The sequence below is a fragment of the Lactuca sativa genome, chromosome 6 (genome assembly GCF_002870075.4).
Source record: "Lactuca sativa cultivar Salinas chromosome 6, Lsat_Salinas_v11, whole genome shotgun sequence".
Classification (NCBI taxonomy): Eukaryota; Viridiplantae; Streptophyta; class Magnoliopsida; order Asterales; family Asteraceae; genus Lactuca; species Lactuca sativa.
In genome coordinates this window covers 14,554,475-14,564,844 of record NC_056628.2, presented here as the reverse complement: position 1 = coordinate 14,564,844, position 10,370 = coordinate 14,554,475, and the positions used below count along the sequence as shown (strand labels likewise).

The 10,370-nt window shown below is 36.8% G+C and overlaps 1 protein-coding gene across 1 annotated transcript; it reads left to right on the top strand.

The window, feature by feature from the left end:
- Positions 1–883: 883 nt before the first annotated feature.
- On the top strand, positions 884–4,024 carry LOC111918752 (AT-hook motif nuclear-localized protein 1). The gene is made up of 5 exons (XM_023914372.3): positions 884–1,816; positions 2,500–2,567; positions 2,710–2,841; positions 3,138–3,299; positions 3,398–4,024. The coding sequence occupies exons 1-5, from the start codon at positions 1,399–1,401 to the stop codon at positions 3,713–3,715; spliced, it is 1,098 nt and encodes a 365-aa protein (XP_023770140.1). The 5' UTR covers positions 884–1,398; the 3' UTR covers positions 3,716–4,024.
- The last annotated feature ends 6,346 nt before the right edge of the window (positions 4,025–10,370 follow it).

Here is a 10,370-nt window from a genome sequence, read left to right as displayed (position 1 = left end):
TTTTATTTAAAAAAAAATAAGTTGAAAATTGTCTAACCAATCTAGTTTTTTTAACTCATACAACATTTTCATTAACTCATTTGAAAATGTATAAGTAAGGATATTTTTTTTCAACCTTAAATATTATAGGTACATAGACTAATCACAGCCCAATAAATATGATATGTTATTTTAATTTTATTAGTTATTGGTTTATTTCTTTTTTTTTTTTTGGTTATTTTAGACAAAAAAACAAAATAAAATAGTAAATTAGGTTAAATTTGTTTTTTTTTTCTTTTTTTAAACAATCCATTTAATTTATTTTAAAATATCTTGTTTGTTTTCATATATTCTTCTTATTTTATTTAAATTTAAATATTATAAGTAAGATAATTGTTTATTGTTCAATAGTCTTTAACTCTTTATATTAATTAAAGAAAGCCTAGAACTTATAAAAAGTAAGAAAGAGGGCAAAATAAAATTGAGTAATTTAAAAGTATGAATTTGAGGTTCATTGTTTTGGGGTAGAAACCAAGATGGCCTTTAAAATAATTTATATTCTTTAATACGAATAATATGCTATTTTCTAAATTTCAATTGTTTTCATTCACCTTTCTTTGTTTGTATATGAATAACTATATTTTATATACTTTTATGATATATTAAATTATGTTTATAAAAAATCAAATATAATTAAATAATTTGTTTTTTTTAAAGAGGTATGGTTGTCTTCATGCCTTGGCAACCTAATTTCACTTTTCTTTTCACCGGACTTCAACCCATTTATTAACCAAAATACATAATATTTTCCACTTTAATAGTTGATAATTAAAGCCCAACATTAAATAATTTCTTTTTTCCTCTTTTAATATATTTTTTTATTTTTAATTTATAATTCAGACAATCTTGAGAAAACTAAGCAACCCAAAATAGCTTTAACATCTAAAAACACCCACAATTTTCGATACATCTCAGAAAAGAAATTCAATCTTTATCTTCTCATACTCATACTCTACCCCCATTATTCCTCAAAAATCAAAAAATTGTTTTTCTTTTCTTTTTATTCAAATTAAAATTATTGATCATCTTCCTCATGCATACTACTGGCTCATCTATTTAATTTTCTACAATTTTTCATATGAAAAGCCTCTGTATTTCTGTTCGTTGATCTCACTTCAACGAAAAGAGCTTCCCAGAATTTTGTTTCTTCAAAAAAGATTTTCAATTTCGAATCTTTTTGTTTAAAAGTTTCTGGGTTTTGGGTTTTCAGTTCTACTATTAAAAACTGGAAAATCTCATTAAATATTTTTAGGTTTTTTTTTTTAAATAAAAGATTATAGAAAATCAATGTGTTCTTCCTGAATCCTCTGTGTTTCTTGATTTTTAGTCTTTTTTTTTTTGTTATAAAAATATTGTTTGATGATTGAGGGAAGCGAAATGAATAACAGCGGTGTTACAGTGGTTGGATCAGATGCACCCTCCGATTACCATATTTCTCCGAGAACTGAGACACCCACCAAGCTCCCTACCACCACACCGAAGCCTCAATCAATCACAGCCCAAATGGCCGCTATGGCCGCCACTTCTCCGTCGTATCCGGCGGCTCCACCGCCGGCAGGCGTAACACCATTAACAGAAAAGAAAAAAAGAGGCAGACCCAGGAAGTATGCTGAAGATGGATCTGTCAGAAAGGCGTTATCTCCAAAACCCATCTCCTCCGCCGCGCCTCCGCCGCCGCCAGTGATCGATTTCTCCACCGTAAAAAGAGGCAAAATCCGGCCCGACTCCGCTGCAAAACACGAACAACGACGACCCAAAGAAATGGAACAACCTTTAGGTAAACATCTGGAAATAAAGGTTTTGTTTTTCTTGTTAAAGTTCGAGTCTTTTATGTTTTTATGTTAATGTGAAGTGGGTATTATTTGATCTGATGAAATAATTTCAAGATTTTCAAGGGTTTTGATTAGAAAGTGGGACCTAAATGAATAGAACCCCTCCAACATAGATCTTGATGTTAATAGAATAGTTCTAGAAGCCCTCTGCTTTTTGTGGGGAAGTTGGTGAGTGAATCTTCAACAGACGATTCTAATTTTTGTTGCTTACCTTTTGGGATATATATACATACATACATAACATACGTATACATGACAAGAAAAAAACATGTTTAATGAAATCTTTTTCGAAAAACCTAGGTTTGGTTTGATTAAGGTTGCAAGAAGTAACGAGTTGTATTGTAGTGTCACTCTCTATATTTAGCTACACTTGTAAAGATCAAGACTTTGCTTTTATTATAGTGTGGGGTTTGGTTGTTGGCTCAAAGTTCCTATCTGTTAAAACACTGGGGTTTTCTTCCACATTTTATGTCTGTCAAGTGTCAACGCTTTTGAGTTTTGAACCAGGTTTTTATTCTGAAAATGATGTAATTTATAGGAATTTATCGAGTTTTTATTCTTTTCTTGAAGCAATATAATGTGTAGATTATAAAGTTTTTCCTTACATTGTTTGTTGTTTTCTGCTTAGGCGATTCGGTATCAAGTGCGGTTGGTGCTAGCTTTAGTCCTCATATCATCAATGTTAACACAGGAGAGGTAAATTGACTATTTTACCCTTATGGGTTATGTGAAATTATATATATGAATATGATAGATGTGCAAATGAAACATTGTTTTTGAATAATATTCTTGATTATCGGTGCTCACAAACTTTTATTTATTTTTGGGTTTAAATTAGGATGTGACAATGAAGGTCATATCATTTTCTCAACAAGGACCCCGTGCAATATGCATTTTGTCTGCAAATGGTGTCATTTCTAGTGTTACCCTTCGACAACCTGACTCCTCTGGTGGTACTTTGACATATGAGGTAATAATTGGACATGACTTTTATAAAAATATAGAATGAAAAATCATATAATGAAAAAGTATAACCAAACTTTTTTTTTTTTTTTTACAAAATATCATCGTTTTAAAAAAGTACTATCAGAAGAATGTATTTTGTGAACAACAAAACGTCTTCTCATAGTATTTTTTAAAAAAAAAAACGATTATGTCTAGTAAAAAAAAAGTTTGTTATCCATTTTTGACATAAACCCATTTTGAAGAATGATATTATGAAAAAGTATAATAGACGAATTATAATCTTTGGTAATTATTGATTAGGGTCGTTTTGAGATACTCTCATTATCGGGGTCGTTTATTCCATCTGAAAACGGTGGAATAAGAAACAGATCTGGCGGGATGAGTGTTTCTTTATCAAGCCCAGATGGGCGGGTGGTTGGCGGCAGTGTGGCGGGGCTACTGGTGGCCGCCAGTCCTGTTCAGGTACTTCTTCAACTCCGGTCAAATCATCTTCATGATATCTCCACCAAATTCCATTATTTTTTGATTTTCTTGTTTTTGGTTTTTTTGTAATAAACCAGATTGTTGTAGGAAGTTTCTTGACCGGTGTCCAAGACGAACAAAAATCCACCAAGAAACAAAAACCGGAAAACATTACAATCACAATTCCCACCACCGCTGCGGTTCCGGTTCCGATTCCGGTGTCATCTCCGGTTCCGGTGTCGGGGCCGATTCCGATTTCGGTTCCGGTTCCGGCAGCAGAGAACAAGGAATCGTATTCTGTGACCACCACGAAACAAAATCTGTCATCACCTTCGTTTCGTGGAGATAGTTGGTCTCCCTATAATGCCCCTGAGTCAAGGAATAAGCCAACAGACATTAATGTGAGTCTTCAGTAGTTTACAAGGGGTAATTTGGGGAAATGGACTTCATTTGGCGATTAGAATGAGTTTAAAATTGTTTGTTTGTATGTAAAAAGACAGACGATCTTTGGATCGAAGCTCTTTTCGGGTTTGTTTTAGTTTCAAGTTTGAGTGGTCGATAGTAGATTAGTTTTTTAAGTAGAAGTTTATGTTCGTCATTATTATCATCATCATCATCAGGTGTTATCTGTAGATGATTTGGATATCCAATTCATCCCGGGTTATTTCATAAGATATTTAATCCCAATTTATAGCCTTTTTATTAAGGAAAAAAAATTTAAAACACTTTTTATTTGTTATTAACAGAAATTAATTTTTAGTATTTTATCGTCTATATATATTAGTGGGTATAACGGATTGAGATATCTGTTTTTCTTTACAATTGTATATTTTGTTATTTTATACCATTGTATTTAGTTTGGTAATGAAAATGAAATATAGGCTAACCATCACAAGTGAACGTAAGCAAATTATATTTTAGTTTACTTCAAATATTTTCAATAATGGATTGAAACAAAATATTAAAATATTTTTTTGTACAAACTGTTACGAACACGCTTAAACAAACGGTATTTACTTTTTCGTATTTATATTATCATTAAATAATCAATCAATGTTTAAACATTTACTTTTTTAGTTTTTATTCAACTTTTTAGTTTTTTAGATCTTGACCAATGATCATTATTATTTGTATTTAAATGTCATTTTTTATATTATTATTATTATTATTATTATTATTATTATTAAGTAATTGAAAAAGTCAGAAATCTATATAAAAGTTGATAGTTGTTTTATATTATGTCTATAATAATTGATGTTTAAGATATGTTTTAATAATCTTAAAAATAATTGATGGCCTCAAAATCAATGCTAATAATATAAAAAAAAATAAAGAGATGTAATTTACCCTAACAAAATATTAAAGAATATTTAAAAGTTGTTATTATATTATTAAGTAGTAATAAAGAAGAAAGATGACCATGTGAACCAAAGAAAGTTTGGTGAGGAGGTACGATCCCACAATCGCATATGAAATTGATATTTTGAAATGATATTTTTGTATTACATAAATATTACAATATTTGATTCACAAAATGTATAAAATCAAGTTGACCTTTTCTTATAATTTTTTTTTGAAAATGATTATTAATCTCAGTCAATTACCAGTTACGAAATTGCTCTGTTTAAGATCGTCATACAAAAATTAAAATTTTGAAATTTAAAAAATAAATCGTAGTTTATAGTTATATTGCAAAATGATTAATAGCTTTATTAAGGGCCGTGAAAATGATTATATCATTTATTAAATATAAATTGCTCTTTTGTTTTCCTGTAAGTCACAATATATTTAATTTGTCTAATAGATGTTTTTTATTTTAGTAATTTTTGTTATCCTTTCACAATCATATTATTTACACTTGTTTCGTTAAGTTGACATACAAAGTACTTAACGTGATGATAAACTTTACATGTTTTCATTGGCACTTTTTTTTGTAATCCTTTACAATTACATTTGTAAGGTATGATAATTTTTGGTGACAACAAATTAATGACCAACTTATACAATATTTTCGTATGACTACTTTTAAGATTATACTTTTTCTGTAAAACAAAATTTAAGGTGTCAAGTTTTAAAATATTTAGATAATTAGAAAAACAAAACTGTAATATTTCAAAACTTTGTTGTCATAAAAATATCATATTTTAAATTAATTGTCATAAAAATAATGACTTTTATATTTAGTTATTACTAAAATGACTGTATTTACACCTCAACTCCCAAATATCACTTACTAAACTAGTTTTTAAAAATATCACAAAATAACCACCAAAATCATGAATACAATCGATATTTTAACTTTGATAAAAATACTTGTGAGTTTACTTACTTAAAACCCATGCAATTATTCTCTCAATTACCTTATTTGTATTCTCATGAGAAATACCCATGAAGTTAGTTTATAAGTCTCCAAATATAGATCTAAAAGTTGGTGTATGCTTAACAATCTACTCATGAGTTTCTTATATTTTTAAACTTAAGAAGTTTTTATTCCAAATGTCATTGTTTTGAAAAATGTATACTAGGTCATCCAAGAAGGCAAGAAGTCTAAAGGGAAATATTTGAATTTCAAGTTTCTCTATTTGTATATGTTGAGTGATTTTTTTTTGTGTCACTACTATTGTAAATTCCTACGTCTGTTATTGGTTATCACTGTGAAGACAAAGAATATCATAGTTGGATGTTTGGATGCTTAACCCATTAGTTGATGTGAGTCTATAAGGACTTTTATCTTGGTGGAGCATTTCCACCAAAGATGTTAGATTATATGTTCCAAGGTATGCAGATATTCGAAGAAGTCCATGACCGTGACTCAAAAAGGTATAGGAAAATAATTGTACGTAAAAGCACTATGGCGCTAAAGATCCACATAAATAATAAATGTGTTAATGATTTAAAAGAGAAATAAAACTTGCAAAAAAAAAAATTAATGAATACCCGATGTAAATATGAACATTTTTCTGGACTTCTTCATTCCTCCACTGTATTCGAAAAATATAGAATTAGACAAAAGTTTATTAATTGTGTTAAAACATTGTATCCATTAGGGAGAAGGGAGTCGTTACCATTGAACCCACCGAACCCACTGCCACATCAGTTTTTCTCTGATTTTTTTTCATCTTTTCTGTAACAGCCCGAATTCCCAGGTATTATACATTTTTATATTTTTATATTTTTGGTAAATTGTGAGGAGACTCGGCGAGTTGGAGCCTAGACTCGCCGAGTATGATCGCGGGTTCGCGTCCGGACTCGGCGAGTCCACGCTGTTTAATGAAACCCTAATTTCCCGGCCTTGATCCCTATTTAAAGTACCTTATACCCCTTCATTGCGGCTACCTTCGACCTTGAGAGCACCAGAGCACCTGTGAAACCTTGTGAGTGAGATAAGAGGCCATCATTCACCATTTTTGTGTGTATTTGCAAGAAAGGAAGAGGAAGGCCAAGCTAGGAGAGTTGGGGAGCTTGGATCTACTTCCATTTCGGCAGAGGAAACTATTTGAGGTAACATTCAGAGCTCATTCTCGTGTTTTTCTTGATATGGTCAAATCCAGGGCTTCTTCATGCCTTGTTTGCCTTGTATTTGGAGTGTGAGAGGTCCCATGGGGAAATGGTACCTAGATCTGGACCTTACTAGGTCCAAAGAGTCCCAAATGCCCTGCTTTATGCATATCCTTTTGAGTTGGGGACTTAGGTTACCATTTTAGATGTCATTTCACCAAAAGAAGCCTTGTAGGCGTTGCATGGTAGCCAATATTGTGACTTTACGTGATGAATGTGCTTGGGAGGGCTAGATCTAAGAGTTGTTGGAGCGGATCTGACCTTAGGAACGAGATTGAGTTGATGCATCGCATGGACTCGTCGAGTCCGAAGAACAGACTCGGCGAGTAGCATGAAGATTGTCCTTAACCACTCAGCGAGTGGTCTTGCCGAGTTAAGGGTTGACTCAGTGAGTCAGGGAGAGTTGGAGAGGGTGACAGATGGACTGAGTCGAGCTGGAACTCGCCGAATTGTTCTTGAGACTCGGCGAGTTGAGTCGTGGTGGCCCCACGATTCATGCCAGGTGGAACTCGTCGAGTTAGGGGTGTACTCGATGTGTCAAAAGAGGATCCTAGGGAGTCAGTGAACACGTATAGACTCGCCGAGTCGCTCTAGTGCACTCGCCGAGTCCGGTCAAAGTTGACCGTTGACAGTTGACCAGAGTTGACCAGTGTTGACTTGATAGGGGTAGTCAACCTTAGTTAAGAAAGTGTTAATTAGAGATATACTGTGTTATAGGAGGATTATAGCTCGGAGGATCGAGCGCGAGTGATTTCCGGAATTTGCAAGTTATCGAGATACGCGAGGTGAGTCTTCTCACTATACTTTACCTTGAGTAGGTAATCAGTGTTATGTGACAGAGTAATTGTATGCTATATGTATGTTATGTGTTGTACTGCATTATTTCTATGTGATTTATGTTGTGCATGTTTATAGAGTTGGAACCGGAAGGTTCCCAGAGTTAGAACCAGTGGGTTCACAGAGTAGGGTCTACGGACCCACAGAGTTATAGCCTCGAGTGGCTAATATGTGTTATGTGTGGTATTTTGGGGAACTCACTAAGCTTTGTGCTTACAGTGTTGGTGTTTATTGTTTCAGGTACTAGTGATGACCGTGGGAAGGCGCCGGCTTGATCAGTACACACACATGGGATTTTTATGATATGTGATCTTGGGATTTATTGTATGACATTGATTGGAGTTCAAATACTGATGTTTTATGAAAATTAAATGAATATGTTTTTAAATTATGCGAAAAATTGTTTTGAAATTCACGGTGTTACAAGTTGGTATCAGAGCCTTGGTTTGAGGGATTCGATTACACCTTCGGGCGTAGTTGAACTCAAACTGAGGATTTGAGAAATATTTTCAAAAAGAGTAAAATATTTTGGAAAAACGCAGAGCAGAGTTGTGTGTACGATCAGTCCGCGCCCGAACGGTGATTTCCCAAAATACCCTCATGTTATGTGATATTAATATTGATATGATGTATTCTCATGCCAGAGTAGGCTAGGTACTCCTATTAGGACTAGAGTGGCCTGATTTGTGATGCCTTAGCCTAGGGAGAGGTGAGCTGCTATGAGATGCTTGAGAGTGAGTAGGTAGCAGCGAGGGGCTTATGAGAGATTTGTTAGAGAGTGGATTGTGCATGATAGAGTACTTGGAATTTGGGATCCGAAGAGGAGGGCTTGGGGTGTATTCTGATACGGTGCGAACGGTAGTATTGGGCCCGTACTACTGAAAGCACCGGAGCGGTGTACAGCCCAAGTAGGAGTCTTTGGAATACCAAGGATCAAGGAGGGAACAGTTGTCGAGTGTGAGTATGCTTGAATGGATTCTAATTTATCGTATGTTGTATTTCAGAGGTAGATCATGGTGAGGACACGTCTGATGCCTGAGAGCAGTGAGACCAGTGATGAGGAGATCCGTCGGATCATCCACGAGGAGGTGGCTGCGACCATCAGGGCAGAGATACCAGAGATGTTCGGGTCTATTAAGACCACGCTGATTGAGACCTTTGACGAGCGTTATGCCGCTCTTTCTGAGGCTGCTGTTGCAGCGGCCACCGCAGCTATTGCTGCCGCGAGGCCGCAAGGTGGTGATGCTTTGCTGTTCCGGGAGTTCAGCAACACAAAAACGCCGGAGTCTGATGGGACCCAGGACCCGGTGGCAACTATGAGGTGGATTTATGACATAGAGGGGTGTTTCTTCACTTGCTCATCTCCTGAGCATTTGAAGGTTCGGTTCGCGCTGAACCAGCTTCGCTTGGGAGCGAAGGACTGGTGGAAGTTTGTGACGGCGCACTTTACGCCTGCTGAGCTTGCGGCAATGACCTGGGAGAGGTTCACTGCCATGTTCCGAGATGAGTACGTTCCCCAGGTTGAGAGGGAGCGTTTGGCCCAGGAGTTTTTGACCCTCAAGCAGGGTACTGAGTCTGTTACGGTGATTACCAGGATGTTCCATGAGAGGGCGATGTTCTGCTCTGAGCACGTGTCCACGGAGCAGGCACGTATGAGCCGATACTTGAGTATCTTGAGGCGAGACATTCGGGAGTTCGCGGCGAACTCCTCGTACCGGACATTTGCCGAGCTTCAGGTAAATGCCCGGAAGAGGGAGATTGAGCTAGAGACTCAGGCCAGGGAGGAGGCGGAGTCTCAAGGGAGGGATCGGCGACCGACACAGTCTCAGCCGGCAGCCAAGCGGGCCAAGCCCGCTAATCCCAAACCAGGGAGCCAGAAGGGCCGCACTCGTGGGAAGTGTGGCAAGGGTCACGATGGAGTCTGTAGAGCGGATCTTGCTACAAGTGTGGCAAGGAAGGGCACATGGCCAAGGACTGCCCCAAGGGGTTTGCGGTGTGCTTTCACTGCAACCAGACCAGACACCGGAAGGCAGAGTGTCCGCAATTGCGAGGGTCATCTTAGGGAGCACCTCAGGGATCTGCCCCTGCCGTCATCAGAGCTACCGAGAGTCGGCCAGTGAAGGCCGAGGCGCCGAGAGCGCGAGGGAGAGCTTTTCAGCTGACCGCGAAGGAGGTCTGCACAACACCCGATGTCGTGGCTGGTATGTATTCTTTCGTGTATTTATTTTGATGTTGTGATATTATGCTTATATTATGTTATGCGTAGGTACTTTTCTTGTGAATTATGTACCTGCCTTGGTGTTATTTGACTCGAGTGGGAGTCGGTCTTTTGTATCTTTGGCTTTTAGTCAGCATATCAGTGTTAGTTGTGAGGCGTTGAGTCGGCCTCTGAGAGTTTCCATAGCTGACGAAAGGGTGATATATGCCACGGAGGTTCTCCAGGGGTGCGTAGTCGAGATTTTCGGTGTTGAGTTCCCGATTGATCTGGTTCCTATTGCGATGGGTGATGTATGTGTCATTGTGGGCATGGACTGGTTGAGCAGATTCGGTGCTGTTATCGACTGCGAGCGACAACTGGTGACCATACGAGACCCTAGTGGGGGAGTTCTTTCGGTGTACGGCGAGGGTACACGTTCAGGATCGACGTTTTGTTCGGCCGCTAAGGCGAGGCAGTGT

What these genes read in the sequence shown, in the direction of transcription:
- LOC111918752 (XM_023914372.3), top strand. Translation starts at nt 1,399, where the DNA reads ATGATTGAGGGAAGCGAAATGAATAACAGCGGTGTTACAGTGGTTGGA. An exon ending in TCAATGTTAACACAGGAGAG is followed by an intron (nt 2,568 to 2,709) that starts GTAAATTGACTA and finishes GGTTTAAATTAG; the next exon opens with GATGTGACAATGAAGGTCAT. An exon ending in GTGGTACTTTGACATATGAG is followed by an intron (nt 2,842 to 3,137) that starts GTAATAATTGGA and finishes ATTATTGATTAG; the next exon opens with GGTCGTTTTGAGATACTCTC.